The sequence below is a fragment of the Alternaria arbusti genome (assembly GCF_024043155.1).
Source record: "Alternaria arbusti strain BMP 1465 chromosome Unknown scaffold_11, whole genome shotgun sequence".
In the NCBI taxonomy this organism is placed as follows: Eukaryota; Fungi; Ascomycota; class Dothideomycetes; order Pleosporales; family Pleosporaceae; genus Alternaria; species Alternaria arbusti.
Genome location: NW_026249951.1, coordinates 116,032 through 136,105, shown reverse-complemented (window position 1 = coordinate 136,105; position 20,074 = coordinate 116,032). Strand labels below are relative to the sequence as shown.

Sequence of the window (20,074 nt, the reverse complement as noted above, 5' to 3'; positions counted from 1 at the left end):
TAAGCTCCCGAAATGCATGCAAGTCTCCCAAGCGGTGGTATCCTCGATGCCCCCAACCCGTGTTTTACGCCGTAGATAGATGGTCATGAAATGCAGCCTCCCCCAAACGCCTCGCGCTAAGTTTCCTTGACGAATTAGGAAAGAGATGAGTGTATGATGTAGAGAGCTTCACTTCATCAGCCTACGCAGGATGGCCGTGGCGCAACGGTCCGCAATATTGTGAACGGCCTAAGTGGATGATGTGCTACCTCGTCTGGTCCCCGTTATTCTGCCCTGCGATCCCGAGGTGGTATTAGCGGATGAACAATACTCATACATGAGTGGAAGATACAACAAGAACGCGCAACATGTAATTAAGGGGAAGAAGAGCCCAGGTAGGTAGGGTAGGAGGAAGTACCCTGTCCAGGATAGCTAGGCCGCGAAGCAGGCTGTGCTGGTCGATAGGATTGATACCCATGGCGTGGTGGAGGTGTAGATGGAGGCCGGGAGTAATCAGAACGCATGCTAGCAGACCCACTATGGTAGGTTGGTGGCAGTGGACGACTATGGGCAGAGTGACTGCCGAGGGGAGGTAAATGATACCGACGGGGCGGATCAGGAAGGCTATTGGGGGTAGTGTACGCTACCTTTTTCGTTGGTCTTACTGGCTCATCATCATCGCTCAAGGTCAGATCCACTACTTCGGATTTTCTCTTCTGGCCAGACCGGGGGGCTGTGGATGTCTCGCGAGAAGGCAGTGGAGGGGTGCTGAGCGAAGTGGGTGTCGGCGCAGCTTCGGTCTTGATAGCCTGTATACGGTAATCTGGTATCTCGATGAGGTCATCATCACTATCGTCATGATGCCCATTGTGCCCGTTTTGTTTGGGCTTCTCATCCTTTTCGGTCGACCATTGTCCGCTTGGCTGGATGGTGACCTGGTCCGTGTTCTGGGCCTTGTTGAGGATTTCCTCAACGTACTGGTCGACGGCCAAGCCTTCGTATGATATGGTCTTGCTGCATATTGGGCATGTCCATGTGGGAGCTTGCTCCTGGAGCTGCAGAAATGAGTCGGCGTCAAAGCATTGATTGTGTGTGCACACAGTCGACCTGCATGGGGTGACAATGCGCAGGGTAGAGATGGGGTCCTTGAGCGACATGACGCTGGAGCCAACTTCGATGTCGGGGTCATTGGCCTTTTTCATCACTGTTACAACATTAGTCATGTGAGAGATGTTAGCTGCCGAAGGCCACTACATACTTTCATTGAGCACAGACTGCCTCGTGATGACATGGCGCTGCTTGATGCGCTGTGTGAGCTCGTCGACCGAGAACTTCCTGACCAAGTAGACGAAGAGGTTGTACTTCTGCATTGAGAGTTAGCTCAGAGTCACGCTTGGGAAACTGATGGGATAAGAAACCTCCGACCGACTTGCCTTCTGAGTCAGGGCGTAGGTGATGAGGATGCTGTTGCGCTGGTTGGCGACCTTGGTGCGGACGAAGTCGGTAATGTCGGCGGGGCGCGTAGAGCCTGGCTTGTTCTTCAAACCCTTGTAGTTGGCCTTTACCTCGTCGTCGTTGACCTTGACCTCAATTTGAGATGGGAATGCGATATCGAGACGCGAGAAGGGCGCCAATGGCTGTTCGAGCGCAGAGAAGAGCAGCAGGCGCAAAGATGGGTCTGTCTTTAGGCGTCCGGACTGGCTTTCGTTGAGGGTGAGGTTACGCGATATGGTGGCACGGTGGGTCGGCGAAGCGTCCAGAGACATATTACTCAGTATCAGCTCGCGAATCTCAAAGAAAGGGCTCTCCTTGAAGAAATAGGTCGGACGTGGCGGCATGGGTGGCTGCTGGGGCTGTTGGTATGGCTGGTATGCGCCGCTGTTTTGGAAGCCGTTGGCCATGCTGTACCCGTTCGCGATGGGCTGAGGGGGCTGCGAGTACGACGAGGCGACGGGGCTGCTCGTGGCTGGTGGAGGCGCTTCGCCGTGGTGTTGTACGCGGTATTGCAGTCGCCGCAGCAGGTCGGTGTCGCTCCTAGCAACGGCATTGGCGATGACTGGGGAGGGTGAAGTTAGCAGGTGAGCGGCGACAGCAAGCCGTGTTGCTGGGGAGCGGAGATACCTACGGCCAATGACCCGCGCCTGCAGTGCGGCCTTGTTGCCCGTCTGCGAGGTGCCCTCCTCTTTGAGAATCTTTTTGAGGTCGTTGTTGATGAGTGTCTTGGAGCGCTCGGTGATAGTGGCAGCCATCTGCTGCATGCTCGTCGCCATGGTTTTGTGCCGTCGCGGTGGAGAGGCTGGCGATGTTGGAGAGGGAGGTCAAGGGCTACCGGTTCAGTTTTGCTCGCGAAGGCATCTGGGGCGGGCTATCTCAGACACTCTCTCTCGGGCGGGTGACGTAGGGCGAGGTGAAGGCAGCGAAGGGCGATATCCGGCTATCTGAGGTGCAGTCGAGTCGGACGGGCGTTGGTCGCAACTTCCCAAAGCCCCCGGCGGCGATGCAGAGCGAACAGGACAGGCGGGCGGGACAGTCGCGGAGCAGCAAACAGGCGAGCAGAGGCCGCAATGCGACTTTTCTAGTATTCGGCCGTCGAGGTAGGCGGCGGCTCTCGCGGCGAGCGCATCTCCAGCTGGGATATACCGAAGTCAGCGTCACCTGCAACTAGGCGAAGAACGCGACTAGGGCACGGGCCGGCCTGGCTTGATACGCCAAACGCCTTGCCACCAAAATTCCTCGAACTTTTCCCCACCAGCCGCCGCCGACTTGACCAAGACATACGCCCAAACACCCATTCACCCACACATTCCCCGTCACTCTCTGCACAATGGCCAAAGGCGCACGCGCAAGCAGCAAAAAGGCGAACCGCACCAAGCTGCGCGCCCGAGTTTTCGGCCCCGTCGAGCAGGCACGCGCCGAGCGCCTGCACGCCAGACTTCTCGAGACGATTGCCCAGCCCAAGCCCGAGAGGACTGAGATGGAAACCGAAGAAAGTGAGTCGCTCAACCCTCTCCCGCCATATGCACCCTCTAATCGTGCCCCAGTCAACACCACCGACGATGCCGCCAAGGAGGACTTGCCCAAAGGTTCGTCTCTGCTTACTGTCCCCATGCCACGCTCCCTGTCCGATCCCTCTGCAAGTCCACTCGGCCCCACAGAAGAGGACTGCGAACTCGGGAACCTGTGTTTTCACCTAGGCCTGTGTTCAGACATCCTGGGCTTCACCGACGACGGCCATCTCAAATTCGCCTTTGACCCGCTTCCTCCGCACTGGTAGAGTGAGAATCAAGGGCTAACTTTGACTTGCTAGATATGGACGTCGACGCAACCGCCACCTCTGCGAAGAGCTCGAGCTCGCGCAAGACCAAGGACAAGAGCCAGACCCGGAAACAACTGCGACGCAAGCCCCAGAACAAGGTCTCCTTCCCTACTTCCCGAGGCAAGGGCGCACTGAAGCCCAATGGTGGACGTCCCAGCGGCCCCGGCCGCATCGGCAAACGACGAGCATGATTTCCATCCACGTATATCGGCGTTGTTCCATTGCATTTTCCGGCGTTTAAAATATTGCTCTACAGCACAGAGCTACGGTTTTGGAGGATACCATGTCCATGAGGACTTGCTTGAACAGTTTCGAGAATGTACATTTGTACATGCAGCAATCTGTTGACTGAGATTGCAGCCAGTCTAATTTAAACTACAGTGATTCAGCTGTTAATATTCTTCCTTAATTGTGCTTGCCGTGCTGAACGTATCTATACTTTGCACCTTCCTTACGTGATGCGCTAGGCCCGATATAGTGTACCTGCTCACCTGGGCAGGGAAACATCTCATCTTTCGCGCCTGCCTCTTGATTCTTCTGTCACTGCAGTCGACCCCACCCCACTTCCACCCTCCCCTCCAGCATGGCCAATTCCACTTTCCGCTTCCTCGATCTTCCGAAAGAATTGCGCCTTATCATCTACGAATACATCCCCATTACAACACGCCATCACGTTTGGGAAGACGCGGCAAGACATACTTCTTGGGGCGAGTTCCTGTCTGGAAATACCATTACACTAGTGGTCAAATCGATATCGACCGGGATACTTCTCGTTTCTTCTTCGATCCACGACGAGTGCAAGCCAATTCTCGACCGCAAGCTCAATGCTCTCCAAGTTGAGCCACTACGTCTCATCGTCGATAAGCAGAGTCTGTTGACCCTGACGAGACACAGGAACGAGGTGGGGCCTGCCCTGAACAGCCTTCTTTGGTGTCTGAAGGACTTCATGAGATTGAAGACTGGACAGAGCCACTCACAGTGCTGGGATGAGGGAAACGTTCAATTATCGGGTGTCATGTTCAACTTCAACTTCAATGGGCGAGAACATGCGCGCCTCATCGAATTCCTAAATTTGATAACGGGATTTCGTTTGAAGCGTTTGCCTCGCTCCAGCGTTATAGCTGTACGACACAAAGGCTTCTATAACGAGAGATTGCAAGTGAGCAACGACTTTGTCAACCCTGCGCGGCGTCCAATGGTCGGGTTTCCACCGCCTACTTGGACATACTATCTTCTGAAGCAGGATATGCAGCAAGACGAGTACAATATGAGGGACGACTTTACGGAACTGATTCGCGTATGCGGCAATGACCCCCACTTGAACTTTATCAAGTTCGTTGAGCCTGGAACGCCGGAAGAATGGGCTAGAGATTGGGAGGAGGGCGAATGGGCGACCTCGACCTAGGTACTATGAGCGATATAGTGACAAACCCGAAAAGGATACCCTGGCTACACTCTTGAGGCACAGAAAGCGGCGCTATGCATTTCCAATGAGCGGGATAGCAGGAGAGAAGAGGACAAATGTGACTTGCAACATTCCTACCGTGCTTTGCAACATAGCACGTCTGGATTTTCCTTGCCTTTATATATCTACAGACAGCTCAGGGTCGAAATCCACGTCTCCCAGCCCGCCAAGCAGTCCCCCGAAAAGACCTTCATTGATGCTCTGCAGTGTCCAATCATCAAGCGCCCCCGCATCGTTCGACGAATCAAGGAACGACCACCGATTGTCCCACTCCGTGAGTGATGACTGTGTCTGGTCAGGTACCTGAGTAGACAGCATCTCCTCAGCCAACGGGATATCGGAGGCTAGCCTGCGCTGTAGGCTGATGGTACCAAAATACGGCAAGTGAAGCTGCAAGACCGCCTTCTCAGCGTCCATGAACTGGCCATCAAATTCCGTCGCCAGCCCATCGTCTGTCTCACTAGCCGAAGTGTTGTAGCCAGTCCCATTTGCCGATGCCGCTTCGGCGTCGAGAAGATACTGTATGATACTCGATAGCTTCATGGCGAGAGCATCGTCGCTCATCTCCCCCAATACCTTGACTGTTAGCTCCATCAAAGCGCGATCGCTCGGACGGCTATGATCGAAAAGTGCTTTGTGCCGAATCATAGATTGGTTCTGCGAATCGATATGGGCCAAACACAGCACCATGAGGGCGACGAAAGCCAGACAATCGACTCCTCTGCAATAATACGGACCGCGTTTCCACTTGCGAAACGCGATATATCGACTCATGATTTCGCGGGCGGCATGCACAGCTGTCGCTTTACTTTCTTCGCACCTATCGTCGCCCGAAGAGCGAAGAACATACGGTAGATGCAGGCGTATAACGAGATAGAAGTGCGACAGCTGATACATATTCCTTACAACCTCATGCATCGGATCCGAATCGCCCCCGTCCTTGTTGCCAAAGTCTCGAATAAGCCACCAGTCCGACGGCATCAGCTCCGTCACCTCCCTGAACATGTCGTCAATTTCCCGGACCCTTTTCTCCGTAACATCGCGCGGATCTCCTACTTTACGCGCCAAGATACGATCTCCAATGACGCATTGCAGCCTCGCGATGCGGTCCAGCGGATGGCACTTTGCTATAACTTCAGCGCTCAGCCCGACTGTCTGCAGCGAAGACTGCGGCAGCCCCAGTGTCAACGAGAGGTAGCGATCCATCTCCACAATACGACAGCACAGCTGGTCTGGATCGAGGCTCTCGCGCGTCTTGGGATCCACCACCTTGATAGAAGCTCGCTTAGCGTTACCACGATGCAGACCCAACATCTGAGCTACGGCAACGGCGCGGCGCACAGTCAGCCACGCGCGGTGTAGGTTCCCAGCGTAGTTCTGGGTAATGGCTTCGATCATGATGCATTCGACGCCTTCAACAGAGGCGGTTAGCTCGTCATTTGAGGTCACCAGCCGTGTTGCTGTATCCATGGCATGAGCCATGACTTTACTGAGATGCTCTCGCTGGCTTCTGGGTATACAGTCATCGGATAGTGCGCCCTGCACTATATTGCTGAGTAGAAGGAGTTTCCGCGCTATCAGTACTGGATGTGATCCTGGTGGTGGTAGCTGCAATATCTTTCGTGGGCTATCTGGAACCTGGTTCATCAGGTTTGCAGATGATGTCGTTAATTTCATGTGCATGTGCGTGGAGATGCTGACGGGTAGCTTGCAGATGTAGTCGAGATCTTGGGTTGTGGGCCATGCTGCGACGAGGTCTCGAGAGATGCCAGTGTATATATCGCCAAGTACTGGTTCTGGTTGTTGCGAGAGATCTGCGAGTGTTGATGTGGTTTCTGTGGAGGCGGATGATGTGATCTTGATGTTTTTTGTGTGATCCTTGTGTGTGTCAGAGATGAATGTAGGATAGACCCCAGCACGCTACACATACTATTACGCTCCTCGGTCTCTCCAGGTCTGCATCTCCCGGATACTCGTCAGCAATGTCGTGGCGCCTGTCTGTCGACGATCCAATAAGTCGCTCAAGCAACGTCTCCACCCGACCCAAACGCGTCTCTAATCCAGCATCTCCTCTCTTGTTCTCATTCGGTTCATCCGCAAACTCCTGACTAACACAGTCTGTCTTGCGTCGCACGCAGTTACTACATTTGGACTTGGTAGGTGATGCCCAGATACATCGGACTTTCCGTTTCTTACACTCCCAGCAACTTTGAGTACCTTTACGTACTTTACGCCGCTTTGCCGCTCTTTCATCTTCATGGGAGTTGGTTTGAGGTGACGGGGAGGGGGACGGGTGCATATTCGATTGTGTGTTGATGGAGGTTGGGGAGGGAAGTGACAAGAGTGGCTGGTGCAGTAGGGCAGTGGTGTTCGGCCGAAACCTCGGACGAAAGCTCCGGACGGGTTACACAGTAAAGAGAGTACATTGTTCGCTATTAGAAACCTACTACTACTGCAGTTAGTCATCGCCATCGCATTACCCCGAAGACCGGCTGCGCAACATGGTTCATACGACTGCCTCATCACGGCTTTCCCTTCCACGCCTCCCGCAAGAAAGTCCTCACATCCGTGAACTCATAATCAGGCAACAATTGGTTCCATTCGTCTCCCACATCGAAGGCGCCTGTCCCGAACGCCCGAATGAAGCCAGTCACTACCATCTTCGCGAACTCCTCAGCCTTCTCTGGTGGAATGGCATTGTGTTGGAATTTCGGGTACCAGGAGGCAGTCCAATTCCCGTTCTTCAAGTCCTCATTGGAGATTCTTTCAATGGCAAAAGGCCCACCTACATAATCCTATCAGTAAAGATGATGGCAGTGGAATAGCTTATGTGAGCTCGGAAAAGACAAAATACTAACCTCTTAGCTCTTCCCCGAGAGCAATGAGCTCCTTGACTGAGATGCGCGAGCCTCGGATGCCACCTACGACCGGCCATTCGCCCTCGTAATCCACTGCGCGCGCGACCACGCCTGCAAGATCTTGCACCGTGGTCAAAGTGATGGTATCATCATCTCCACCTTCTCGCAAGATGGCCCTACGATTCTGGAAATCCCACATGACATGAAGTGGCGTGAGGTGCTCGGCTGACTTGTACGGCACGGTCAAGTAATTGGAAAAGAGACCCGGCTGGAAAAGACAGTACTCGATGACTTTCTTGTTTTTGTTGATCTCGGCCAGATATTCGCGGATGCTGATTTTGAACGAGTACCAATCCATGTGCTCTGTGGTGCGTCTGGGATTTCGTTAGGATATATCGGATTGAGCGGTGATAGTAGCAACTTACGTGACCCATTCGCTGGGCGCGAAACGCTTTACCCCGGCCCTGATCGAGGCATCGATGAGGTTCTTCTGGAAGGAAACCCCTTCTTGCAGGTCGTGCGGCGCGATGAAAGAAAGAACCACGTCTACGCCTTGTAGACGGCTAGTTAGTTCGTCTAGGTCTTTGTAGTTGGCTTTGACCGATTTGACGGGCGAGTCGGTAGTCTCGACTGGAACGTCCTGGAGAGACGTTAGTATCAAGCAAAATAAGCAACATGTAGTATTGACCTTGCGCGTGAAGATTACAATCTCGTGCTTCTTGCTGGCGAGGAGAGCAGCGATGCACTCTTGCCCTACGTCTGTGAGGATGTTAGTCCGTCCAGTCGGTACAATAAGCGCGACACCCACCTCCAGCACCGCCTGCGATTGCGATTTTGACCATGTTGGGCAATGAGGTCGCGTTTGGTGGACTGGCGTGAAATGGGTGGTGTACTGTTGATTTGGTTGAAAGTAGTTTTCTTGCTAAGTGCTTGTGATATTCTATTGACCGCGCATGTTGTTTCTCTTATACCAGAGAGAAGGCCGACTTTTCGGCCGAATGGTGTAGTGTCTCGCTGGTGCGTAGTTGGTCCCCCGAGAACTCGGTGTAATGATTGCAAGAAAAGCTAGCGACTGTATGCTACTCGTGAGTAATCAATATACTCCTAACGAGTGATAGTCGCTACGTTTTCTCGTCCGATGTTGATCAACGTCTTCCGTATCCTGGCAAACTCCCGCAACTGGAGAATTGAGAGCTTCTCTTGGACTCGGGGTTGCAACACAGTTGCTCCGATCGAAAGTTAGTCGTAGCACAATTCACTCCGAAGTCCGCTCGAGAAGCTGTGCAACCGTGGCGCTGCCAGAACCCGCTTTTGGTGGTTTGCACAGCAGCAATACCATCACAAACACGCCAATCTTCAAAGGCTAAGCCGTATGAAACACTTTGGAAGAAATCCATGGTATATTGAGCATGTTGAGGCTCCTTGCTCTCTTCAACAAGCACTTCCAAGTACCTGCACGACTGATGGCTGGCTTCCAGTCGCGCGATTTCGTTCAAACACCAATGGGCATTTGATTTCCTTGGGCGTATATTGCGTCGAAAAGATATTGGACGTGAACTCGATTGAACGTGGTACGGATTTATGTCCAACGACAGATTTAATCGATTGGTGCCGGAAGTTATGTCCCAGATCCAGAAATGGAGCGACGTATAGCGCGGGTTGTAAGACTGTGAGTAGTACTTTGCTTACTTGCTCCTCAAACCGATGATTTCGTGCACACAATCCACTTACATAGTCGAAAAATTCGAAAATTCATCTTCAGCAATCAACGCCGGCGGCATCATACAGCCACCCCGCGACGGCCACGAGCGCAAAAAGATGGACTTGCAGGGAATCGAACCCTGGACCACTCCCATGCTAAGGGAGTATTATACCACTAAACCACAAGCCCGGTTGTTGAGATGCTGCTCAAATTTGAAGCGAATTGGTGATTCGCTGATTGATGGAGGTTTGCCAAACAGGTGTGTTTATAACTCGCATCTGTGATGGTGACGTGTAAGAACGGCGGCGCCAACGGACTCGCTGGGCTATGTGGGACGAATAGGGGCATCTCTCCCATGCTACGGCATGTCCCGGTAGCGAGAACGTCGGCGATGCGTTTGCCACTGTTAAAGAAAACGACAGATACGATACTACAATCTTAGAGTTGTCATGAGCCAAAATGTTGCTCGTTGGGTACATCGCCATGGCCAATGATGTCCGAGTAGTCCTTCGTGCGGTCGAGCTGATGCCGGTTCGCCGAACTTTCGGGCAAGTGGAAACCCACTGCGCTTGGCTATTTCCAGCTGAGAACGATGCATCCCAACGCTTGCATGTCGTAATGTTTCGATAAAGTCTCCGTGTTCATAAGTAACGGTGGTCGTTCTTGCTGAGCGATCGCACTGCATCCAGCAGGTGCGCATAGCTGTTTGCGACAAAGGTCGACATTCCTTCGATATCGTATACAGCTGGCGTATTCTGGAGAGGCTGTTTGCGCGATACAACGCGCCTTGTAGTAGTCGCGTGCGACGAGCGATCGCGATTCCGATGGAGAGTAGTTGCGTGTGGGATGCAGATGGTTGGTGGACGTCGGGGAGCTAGGTGGATTGGCGTCGGTAGCTGCCTGGCACCTGCCAAGCTCCAACCTTTGAGACTCATCTTCACCACTCACACTTCACCGCCGATAAATAGGAAGCGTGTCTTATGTCAAAAGTCAAATGTAGCCATCCATGGATGTTGGCTTTATGTTCAGACGTCAGATCAACTCTGGTAGCCCATCTAGTTTTCTCTATCTATCGCATTGTCCAATTTCACATTTATTCCACACCCATTCTTTCATCCTCGATTTAATCCAACTACCCATCTGAATCTTCGCTAGACTCGTCACTCGACAGCTCCTTCTCTTCAAACACTCCGTCAAAGGTCTTGAGGCTCCATCTTGACTCCATCTCTTCCGGTTCCAGGTCTTCGCTAACCTCGAAACGCGCATCCTCGAAATCCTGAACAATGTCTTCCACATCCGCGTCAACCTCTTCTGAGCATTCAATTGTCACCGCGAACTTGGGACGATACATGCCGGAGTCGGAAACGTCCCAGCGGGGATTGATGATGTCTTCGATGGCAGAGGGGAGCAGTTCTACAAATTCCTCGCAAGCTGCGTCATGCCCAATCCAGACACCGACCTCGATTCGCTCGTTTGTCTTGAGGTATAGATTTGCGAGGCGCATCCACATCTGATACATAACTGCGCCCATCCGAGCTTGCTCGATTAGGCTTCTGCGGGTGAATACGGTATCGAAATTCTCACGCTCGTCATCTGCCAGTCCCATGTTTGGTGAAACATAGCCTTTTCGGGCATTTCGAACATCGGCAAGGACTTCAGGGACGAAGTGGAAGTAATCACAGTCTGCGATGAGCTGAGCCGGGCCACACTTCTGGGTTTCCTCGTCGATGACCTTTTCAGCTTCGTTTCGGATTGCCTTTGACACAGCGACTATAGCGCGTTCGATATAAGAGAATCTGACGACAACCACCGGTGTTCTGATCTTGTCTCGTCGCGCTATTGCGTACTTCGTGGTACAGTGGAGGTTTTTGTAGACCGCGGTGCGCAGCTCGGCTGGTAGTCTTTCGAACGGAAAAGGAGTGTTCGCCATGTCCTGGGTACTGTCAGCAATCTTTCCAGTGGCGCGCGTGTACTGAAAGTGGAGTGAGGCAAGGTTCGGTGTGTAGTAGGAAGGCGTGGGTTGCGCACATAGATCATCGAAGCCTCCGCGGTCCTTGATGAGCTCGTGCAAAGAAGAACGAATACCACTGAAGACTTACGCGCAAGGTAGAACTGATACAACAGTGGGTAAGCGCGGTAAATGCACTTGCAGTTGATCAATCTGTGTATTAGACACTCAACTTGGTCCCGGTTGGCAGGCTTGTTTATATACTCGAGCGGGGTATCGCCACGAGAGTAGACCGACGCATTGACTCCGCCATTTGGTAGGCAGTCAAGGTATAGTCGTCTTATTCATTCCTGCAGCCCTTGGTGTTCATATGTCTGTCGTGGGTTTGCTCTCCGGCCCATCGGCCGGGTCACGAGAGCGCGAGACTCCACATGATCTTGTCATCGCAAACTTTCGAGATACCGCGCGCTACACTTCTGTTCGAAAGCAGACACCGATAACTCTTTACAGTATCAGACGGGCCAATAAGCTCCCGAAATCAGTCTCTTGTACTATGAAGGAGCAGCGCAACACTGGACAGCCATGAAAAGTGGATTTAGCGTTTCGACTCATATGCCCAGATCTGGAATAAACATCCAACAATACTCTGGAATCTAGTGACAGTTCGTATACTACCTCGTTTCTTCATCTTGTTTGTTCGAGTCATTTCTTATTCATGTCAACGTTCTCCCAAGCGGACGACAAACATTTGTCTCGCACTCTTGATGGTGATGGCAAATTGAGCGCTAGTGATTATCGAAGACGTTACAGAAAGGAGACTAGCCTAGTTCAGGAGCACCACCGGACTCTTTATCGCTTGCGTTGTTCCTCGATCTAGCTCAAAATCACCACTATTGGTAGGAGATTGTGAATGAACGAAATAAGAACTACTGCTGATCTTCAGCCCCGCCAGTAGTAACAGCCTGGGAGTGTGGCAAGAAAGCTAAATAAAGCCAACCGACACCCGAAATTGATAACTCATTATGAAACTCCTGGACAAAAGGAACGATAACGTTGGCTCGATCTCAAGTATTTATAAGGGACTTTCGCAACCATCGCAGTCCGACGGCGTGAAGTGTCGTCGGATGATGCCCGACGTTTACAAATAATATTAGTTCGCTCCCTGATCGACTTCGCCATCCCCGTACCGGGTATCTGGATTACCCCAGAACACGTGGAGGGAGACCTCAAAATTCGGCTCGGTCTCGATCGGCAAAGCTCTAAGCAAAAGCAAAGTGACGTCACACAGCGCAGGAACGTCCAACCCGCTTGATTAGCCTTGCTTTCCCCGTGAAATCCACCCAAGCGCCCATCTGCAGGGGCCACCCGTGTCACTGTAAATAACTACCCTTGATGCGGCTAACGCGACGCTGCGAAAGGGTGGTATTGATACACCTGCAAATCTGCCGAGGCCAACGCTCGACATCTTTACGCCCCACAACGCGAACACGAGACCGCTGATTAACGCTAGGGGCCAACGACCATGACGATCCGGATACCTTTCCACGGAGGAGGTCCTGTAGGCGCGTGACTCTTAGACTATCTTGTTGACCGCAACAGAGGTCCGACTGGTGAAGATGACTCCTAGGCAAGTTACTCGAAACTAAAATCGTCAACCAAAGCGCGTTTGAGACTTGAGCTGATTCGAGGCAGTTGGAAGCATTCTTCCCCAGTCATGCCGTGGAAACTAACAATATGTGGCTGAAGTCAAGAACGAACGTTTCCGGACGATGCTGCAGGAAGCTTGCATATCCGGCTGACGGACGGCTTACAGCAACCGTTAAGCTGCGAATAAGGCAACCTTCCCACAGACATGGCTTGCTGAACTATGTGTTCTCCACCGTCAATACGAGACCTTTTCAGGATGCTAACGCCACAACGGCCCGCTGCGGAAGGACAGTGCCGGCGACCGAATACGATGGCTTATGGTAAGCATATGGGGTTGGTGGCAAGCAAGTCAGACGTAACCCAGTTGCGAGGCTGAGAAGAAATGATAAGTTTGGCACGTCATCACATCGCGTTAACAACATGGTCACGCCTCCAGTATGCATCTGTCCCCAGACTTCCTACCTAAATGGAGAGTAGTCGGAGGAGTCTGAACTAGCGGGGTGTGTTGACAGTTCGAGTAAGGATCCGCGCGCCGGGCCGCTTCGCAGGTCAGGGTGAAGGGCCAACTGCTCGAAAGCCTCCGGTTCTTGGACTTGTTTATTTCCGCCTCTTCTTCTGAGACCGCCTCAGTTCGGCTAAGCCCTTGCAATTTCAACGCGTCCTGCTCTCCGCGAATGGGAGTTATATCTCAGTCTCTGGCCTTCGCACTTGGGATCAGCCGAAAACATTTATTACACCTCCTTCTTCATATGGCCTAAAGTAGGTCGCTGACTGTCCAAATACTAAAATATGTTTTAGCCCCTCATACTCTCCCCGAATCTTACGAAGCTGCCATGGTGTCAGGCGGCAGGCAAACCCCCAGCCAGCGAGCCGTTTCGATCCACCTTGCAGAGAACCCGTGGCCGCCTGATCATACTAACAGTGTGCTATGCATCAACTTCACTACTACTATAACTAGTCTACACAAACGCGGACGAACGATGTGACTTCATTACATGTCCTCGTGCGACATCGTGAACGCTACCCCTGCCATACTCGACTGGCTTACAAGTTATTCGAAAGATCTTCAGACAGAAGGCTACATTTGGGGGCTAGCGACTCCGTCGACTTGGACGCGGGACCGGTGAAGTATCTCGGATTGGGTGACTGGCTTGCGCCTCTGTCGTCAGCTAGGGGCCCCTTTGGCAATTTGCCTCTTGGAGACTCACGATGCAGTGAACTACGTGCCGTCTAGTACGATCAGCTGGAGGCCCGTGAATAAGTTAAATAGTCCTCTGGTCGCACAGTGTAACAGTCAAGCAACTGGACATTCATTCCAGCAGCTCCATTCCAGGCACCCTTTTTCGTTCCAGGCTGGAAAAAGCAACTTCGTTTCTCCATCCAATCATTGCAACCCCACCATAATGAAGAGTTCGTCTCTTTTGGCTTGTTTGTTCGCGGCCGGCGCACAGGCATGGATGCCCGCGGACCGCGATCTTGCTGCCTTCAACCGCACCACCGGCGACCTGAGCAAACGTGCCCTTAATCTTCCTAGTTCGAAGATTCGAGGAGTCAACCTCGGTGGATGGCTACTCTCGGAGCCATGGTTGATGAATCAAGAGTGGTCAGAGATGGGCTGCGGTGACTCCTGCTCCGAGTTTGACTGTGTCAGCAAGCTTGGACAGTCTCAAGCGAATGATGCATTCGACGCTCATTACGCTCGCTGGATCACACCAAGCATGATTCAATCCATGCACGATGCTGGTTTGAACACCATTCGCATTCCGATTGGATATTGGAGTCTTCACAGCCTAGTGGGTAGCAGCGAGCACTTCCCCGAGATGAATCTGAAGTATCTTGACGATATTATCGACAAGGCTGCAGGACTGGGAATGTTCGTCGTTATTGACCTCCACGGCGCTCCCGGGTCGCAAAAGGTCGGCGATGCATTTACTGGACAGGTAAGCTTTCAACACTCCAATATTCCTCGACTCGACTCTAACATCCACCACAGTGTCTCCCTGAAGCGTATCTTCCAGGATTTTTTTCACAAGCCAACTATGACCGCGCAGCCAAGTGGCTTGACTGGATGACGAAGCGTATTCACAACACTCCTTCATACAAGGCCGCAGTCGGTATCATTGAAGTCGTGAACGAGCCGCAGACATCGCGTGATAAGGGCGGTATGCCCCAAGCCGAGAAAGACACTCTTACTCAAAAGTACTACCCACAAGCCCTCAAGGCTGTCCGAGACGCCGAGAAGACTCTTAACATTCCCGACGAACAGCGTCTCCACGTCCAATTCATGGACTCCCTATGGGGCGCCGGTAACCCAAAGTCCAACCTCCCATCAGACTCCAAGGTCATCTTTGACGATCACAACTACGTCGGCGGAGCTGTAACGGCGATCAACCCCGACGCCAAGCAGGGCGATTACATGTACTACACATGCCACACTGACAACCGCCTGACCGACGGCGACACCCCCAAGATCGTCCAAGAATGGAGCCTCACCGTCAACAACGAGTACAGCACCGAGTTTGACTGGAAGCTCGATTCCACAACACAATTCTACAAGGATTGGTTCATTGCCCAGCAGCGACTGTATGAGAAGACTGAGGGCTGGATCTTCTGGACGTGGAGGACACAGCTCAACGATCCACGATGGGACTACAGCTACCTGATCTACAAGAACTGGGTACCCACCTCCAAAGCAGGACTGGATGCTAGCGCCAACAAGGACGTCTGCGCGACGTGGAACCATAGGAGAAGGAGGACACGGGGCAGGCAGTAGGCAGTAGGAGTGTTGTGGTGTCTACTCATGCTCGCGGCGCCGCGCATGAAGGGGTTTAGTAAATATTCTGTTGTCTTCTAGTGCTAGTTAGCCGTACAGGCTACCGTTAGCAGGAATCTTTTCCGTGTAACGAAATCTTACATTTGTATCATACCTTACACAACAGTCCCGTCCTGTCTCCGATCATGATGCATTGCGCTCTTCGGCTGCATTTGCTAACAGTGTCCACGCGAGCACAACTGCAGTGATCTTTCCCCTATCCTAACATATCGCCACAGCACCAAAGGTAGAGACTCTATGCCAAGGTGATCGCGACTCCTGAAACCCAATGAACGAGCGGTGAGAGTCCATCGTGTGATCCATCATCGTGCGACGAACGGTCACGATCGACACACGATTTTATATCAGAGATCGAGTTCCTTCCCGTAGATCAGTGTGGTCAGGCGACTGAGGAGGTCGACGAGCCATTTTGACCGGGTTGCGTTAGCCGCGGCGGTCGTGTGCCGATGTTGACCGTTTTCAGAGGTCAGATGGTTATGTCAGCTAGTGTAACGGGAGAGGAACTACAAAGTACATGTAGGACAGACATCGGGAACAGGCGATGTAGATCTAACGGAGTAAACGGAGATGAGGTTTCTCTTGGTAGGCCGTGTGGTGTTAGCGGGGACCACATTTGTGCTGTTAGCTGACATGAAATCTCGCTGTGAGAAAGTACCTTCTAATTCCGCTGGGTCTTGACAGGACGTGATCGATCGAACTTAAAGAGGCTGGTACAGCATTATGCACTTGTTCAACCTCTCGTTTCAAAGGCGAAAGTGGTGAGCCTTAGTTTCGCGAAGCTCTTGTGGAAGGCGGTTGTGAACGTCTGTAACGATGTAACAATTCAATTCAACACTGCGCAGGGGAACCGCAGAGCTGCATCTAACACCAGACCCAGGCCATAAAGGCGGTATATCGTTCCAAACGCCTGTATTGCAAACCCAAAATGCAAAGATGGAAACGCCGAACTATTTCCGTAAACACCGGTCCGTGAGTGCGTACGCAATCCTAAAGTACAAAGAATTATGAGATATTAACAGGCCATGTCGGGCACGGTTCGTCGTTAGTCGTGACTTCAGAGGCGTCATAAACGCATGGGCAAAAGTATCAGAATATCTGAAAGACAGGGACGTCAGGCTAGCTGACGCTCTGCGAAAGAGCTGAAGATAGATGAGACGCAAACTTGGCGTCAATGCCGTCTTCCTGTACGCCGAGGCCGAGGCCTATACCACTATCGTCATGGTTTGGCTCTTGTTGGGAAGTGTTCATGTCGTACTCGTACTGAAAGCTCATGTTGTATTGTGATGATGGTTGAGTAAATCGTCCAGCATTGACTGATGATCTTGCGTTAGTCAACTACCATGTGAGGCTAAGTTGTGAATGAATAAACTCACCTTCCTGATTTGATCCATTGTCCTGGATGGCGACATGGCTAGCGTTGGAGATGAAGGATTGATCTGGTCCAAAGTCGGCTTCCAGGCTGCTATACCTGCTCTCGTTGTTGCTGCCGCTGCCACCGTTCGTCATGGCCGCATTGAGGGATTCACCCATTACAGGCGAGTAGTTGGACGAGCTCCAGTCTGGGGGCGCATGGCCTAGAAACCCACCTAGTGATGCTAACCATTGCGCCATCTCATCCACGAAGACCTTGGTGAGCCACCAACCTTGGAAACTGATTCCATTCTCGACGGTGATCTCGCGTATGGCGGCCGAACCAAGCGCACTGATGCAGTGCATGATCGTGCGAGCGTGTGCGCCAGGAAAGCGGGACGGCAATTGTGTCAAGAATGCTGCGATACGATCGATGACGGACTCTGAAGGATCTGCGGGTGGGTCGGGATATGCTGCGCGATGAATGGTACCGGAAGGCAATTGGATCTCTTGTGGTAGCGGGCCTAGCATCGAGCGGATCTCGGTAGTTAGGATGTTGTAAACCTCCTCGTGCGCACAGGAGGCGGGCAATTCGTTGGCAATGATGCGTTTGATGTTGACGTGCTCCAGCCAGTCAGCAAACATCTGGGTGCGATGGCTCTCTGCGGTGAGCATGACGGCTGCTGCGTGTGCAGCGGAATTTACACGAAGCATCTGTCGAAGAAGATGTGCGAACAATGTAGCGGGTTCCAGCTTTGCTTCGAGTACATGTATGGGTAGCGGCGCGAACTTGGCGGCAATATGTGCATGCAACGTCTTTGCAACGTTGTCGAGGAATTTTAATACTGCCGGTGGCGCTACCTGAAGGGTGAGCTGGGAAACGTTGCGAATCATCTTCTGGTACATCATCCAGTCGCACTCCTTGATCCATGGAGCCAGTTCGGGCGAAGCGAACAACTTCTGCACTGGCACAGTTAATGTCCCGTGGAAAGTACCAAAGAGGCGGAAGAATTGCTTCTCCTTGCAGTATCGCACTGAGTCGACCAGCGAAACGACATGTGAGCGGTACATGGCGACGAGATTATCGGCGGAATCGGGATCGGTACGCGCTGGTAAATAGGGTTTAATGTCTGGCAATTCGACTACGAAAGCATCTGGAGCTTCGAGGATATCTGGCGTTGGAAACTTGAGCTCGTGCTCGTACGACGTCTTGGTACGCGCGTGAGATGGGTAGAAATTGGAGGAGTAGATGTCGGTGAACAAGACGCCGCGGGACGAGGCTGGAGTGTAGTAAGTGTTCTGCGGCTCCACGCGTGCCTCTCGTGGTGGAAAATGTGCGCTGTCTGCAGGTAACCGGGGGATAGCACTGAAGCTGTTAGCAATTGACACACCAAGTTGTGGAAGTCACATACTCAAGGTTGAGTCTCGGTGTCCCAGAAGCCTGACGCTTCATAGCATGATGGGCAGCGGGGCCGTTGCTGCCCCGACGTGCCTCTTCGCCACTGTCGTTGTCGTTGATGAGTTCGAGATCGACGTAATGGTACTTGGACTCTCCGCGAACACCGAGGCGCCTGGTCTGGATGCCGGGGAAAATGACGCGAACGAGCTTGCCGAAAGATGCTGGGTTCAGGGGGATAACGCGATCGGTGCCGCAGCGCTCTGCGTACTTGGAGTAGACGCGGTTGCGCGGTACTGACGTCTTCGCAACACGGCAGACAGACTGTAACCTGGGGCGCGTTAGCACTGTTCCTGCGTGGAGGCGAAGTACCTACCATAACATGGCGAACAGTTGTTTCGACTTCTCTGCCTTGGATGTTCTGTCATTCTGGATGACCTCAGCTGCGACCTCCTTGAGGTTGCGGCCTTCGTTCTGGTTCAGCAGCTGGCGCAATTCCTTGTCGTTGGTCGCGGCACCTGAGGTCGACGGCCTTTTTTTCTTATCCTCCGTATCCATCGGCGGCGCCATGAAACTGTGTTGCTGCGAATGTTGTGAATGCTGAGAGAGGGAGTTCTGGTAGGCATGGTGATCGGGTTGTGCGGGCTGACCGTTCGGTTGAGGGTGAGACGCGGTTGGGTCGGCTGGGTAACCAAGATACTGCTGAACACTCTCCAGACTCATGTTGATAAGCTGGTCCTGCGCGCTGACCTGTTGCGCGGCTTGGAGTAATGCAGGCTGTAACGCTTCACTGGTAGTGAATGGAGCATGATACTGCGGCTGCTGGGGAAATTGGTTGGGCCGCGGTTGCTGCGGTTGTTGGAATTGCTCGAACGAATGCACGCTCGTCGTCGACGCGCGTGAAAGAGGACGATTGCTTCTCGTAGACATTGACGTATTCGATCGTGACCGGCGGATATCGGTCATGTTGCGGACGCCGGCTGGCAGATTTTCCGTATGTTTACACCAAAACAATGCGATGGCAACGGCGCTGAGGAGGCGGCAACACAGTCGGCAGAGTGTCTAAAGTACGCGACGGTAATCCCAAGAAGACCAAGGTGTCGTGAGTAGGCTGATGGCGCTGCTCGCGTGTAGCTCGAGTCTCAGCTGTTTTCGGGGCTGGCGGGTTTGTTTGTTTGGGCCAGGGACTAGCTCAACACGTTGTTCCGGCAGATAGGATGTCACCAACGTGGTAGAATGCTCCGCAGAAGAATATCCGGCTCCAGCAAGGGTCGTAGGCGTCGTCGGTCGCCCTCGAGCGGGTTTGTTGTGGGATAGGAATTGGATGTTTACGCTTCCGTCTGAACTCGGTCACGCCTGCAGCAACGGAGACTGGCCGGCGCGCTTGGACCTCAACGGTCACGTGCAAGTCGTCATAATGCCCGTGCAATCGCACTACTCTCTAATTGCCAATGTAAAGGAAAAAGAGACAGGTGAATGCGACATTACCAACTCCCGGGATATGGCTTCGTCGAACGGCTGGACCGATGCACGCGATCTTGTCTCATCGGCATGCCATTGCTGCGTTCTGGCTGGCTCGT

General features: G+C 52.7%; 8 protein-coding genes and 1 non-coding gene across 9 annotated transcripts; 3 read left to right on the top strand and 6 right to left on the bottom strand.

Moving 5' to 3' along the window:
* Nucleotides 1-516: 516 nt before the first annotated feature.
* Nucleotides 517-2,249, bottom strand: J4E86_007649 (uncharacterized protein; the record flags this gene model as incomplete). Its single annotated transcript, XM_051448167.1, has 5 exons — nt 517-543; nt 627-1,183; nt 1,238-1,343; nt 1,398-2,035; nt 2,105-2,249. 5 exons carry the CDS (start codon nt 2,247-2,249, stop codon nt 517-519), a joined length of 1,473 nt encoding a protein of 490 aa, XP_051300434.1.
* A 554-nt stretch (nt 2,250-2,803) lies between these two features.
* Nucleotides 2,804-3,486, top strand: J4E86_007648 (uncharacterized protein; the record flags this gene model as incomplete). The annotated part of the gene is made up of 2 exons (XM_051448166.1): nt 2,804-3,062; nt 3,287-3,486. The coding sequence occupies 2 exons, from the start codon at nt 2,804-2,806 to the stop codon at nt 3,484-3,486; spliced, it is 459 nt and encodes a 152-aa protein (XP_051300433.1).
* Nucleotides 3,487-3,878: 392 nt separating this feature from the next.
* On the top strand, nt 3,879-4,700 carry J4E86_007647 (uncharacterized protein; the record flags this gene model as incomplete). Its single annotated transcript, XM_051448165.1, has 1 exon — nt 3,879-4,700. One exon carries the CDS (start codon nt 3,879-3,881, stop codon nt 4,698-4,700), a length of 822 nt encoding a protein of 273 aa, XP_051300432.1.
* A 177-nt stretch (nt 4,701-4,877) lies between these two features.
* Nucleotides 4,878-7,019, bottom strand: J4E86_007646 (uncharacterized protein; the record flags this gene model as incomplete). The annotated part of the gene is made up of 4 exons (XM_051448164.1): nt 4,878-5,376; nt 5,611-6,638; nt 6,691-6,901; nt 6,988-7,019. The coding sequence occupies 4 exons, from the start codon at nt 7,017-7,019 to the stop codon at nt 4,878-4,880; spliced, it is 1,770 nt and encodes a 589-aa protein (XP_051300431.1).
* Nucleotides 7,020-7,282: 263 nt separating this feature from the next.
* Nucleotides 7,283-8,460, bottom strand: J4E86_007645 (uncharacterized protein; the record flags this gene model as incomplete). Its single annotated transcript, XM_051448163.1, has 5 exons — nt 7,283-7,545; nt 7,619-7,992; nt 8,044-8,258; nt 8,307-8,377; nt 8,427-8,460. 5 exons carry the CDS (start codon nt 8,458-8,460, stop codon nt 7,283-7,285), a joined length of 957 nt encoding a protein of 318 aa, XP_051300430.1.
* A 977-nt stretch (nt 8,461-9,437) lies between these two features.
* J4E86_007644 lies at nt 9,438-9,509 on the bottom strand. The gene has a single exon. It is a non-coding gene; the product is annotated as a tRNA-Ala (tRNA).
* A 943-nt stretch (nt 9,510-10,452) lies between these two features.
* J4E86_007643 (uncharacterized protein) lies at nt 10,453-11,250 on the bottom strand (the record flags this gene model as incomplete). Its single annotated transcript, XM_051448162.1, has 1 exon — nt 10,453-11,250. One exon carries the CDS (start codon nt 11,248-11,250, stop codon nt 10,453-10,455), a length of 798 nt encoding a protein of 265 aa, XP_051300429.1.
* Nucleotides 11,251-14,318: 3,068 nt separating this feature from the next.
* On the top strand, nt 14,319-15,688 carry J4E86_007642 (uncharacterized protein; the record flags this gene model as incomplete). Its single annotated transcript, XM_051448161.1, has 2 exons — nt 14,319-14,855; nt 14,909-15,688. The coding sequence occupies 2 exons, from the start codon at nt 14,319-14,321 to the stop codon at nt 15,686-15,688; spliced, it is 1,317 nt and encodes a 438-aa protein (XP_051300428.1).
* Nucleotides 15,689-16,864: 1,176 nt separating this feature from the next.
* Nucleotides 16,865-19,460, bottom strand: J4E86_007641 (uncharacterized protein; the record flags this gene model as incomplete). Its single annotated transcript, XM_051448160.1, has 4 exons — nt 16,865-17,061; nt 17,122-18,464; nt 18,511-18,825; nt 18,871-19,460. The coding sequence occupies 4 exons, from the start codon at nt 19,458-19,460 to the stop codon at nt 16,865-16,867; spliced, it is 2,445 nt and encodes an 814-aa protein (XP_051300427.1).
* Between the last annotated feature and the right edge of the window lie 614 nt (nt 19,461-20,074).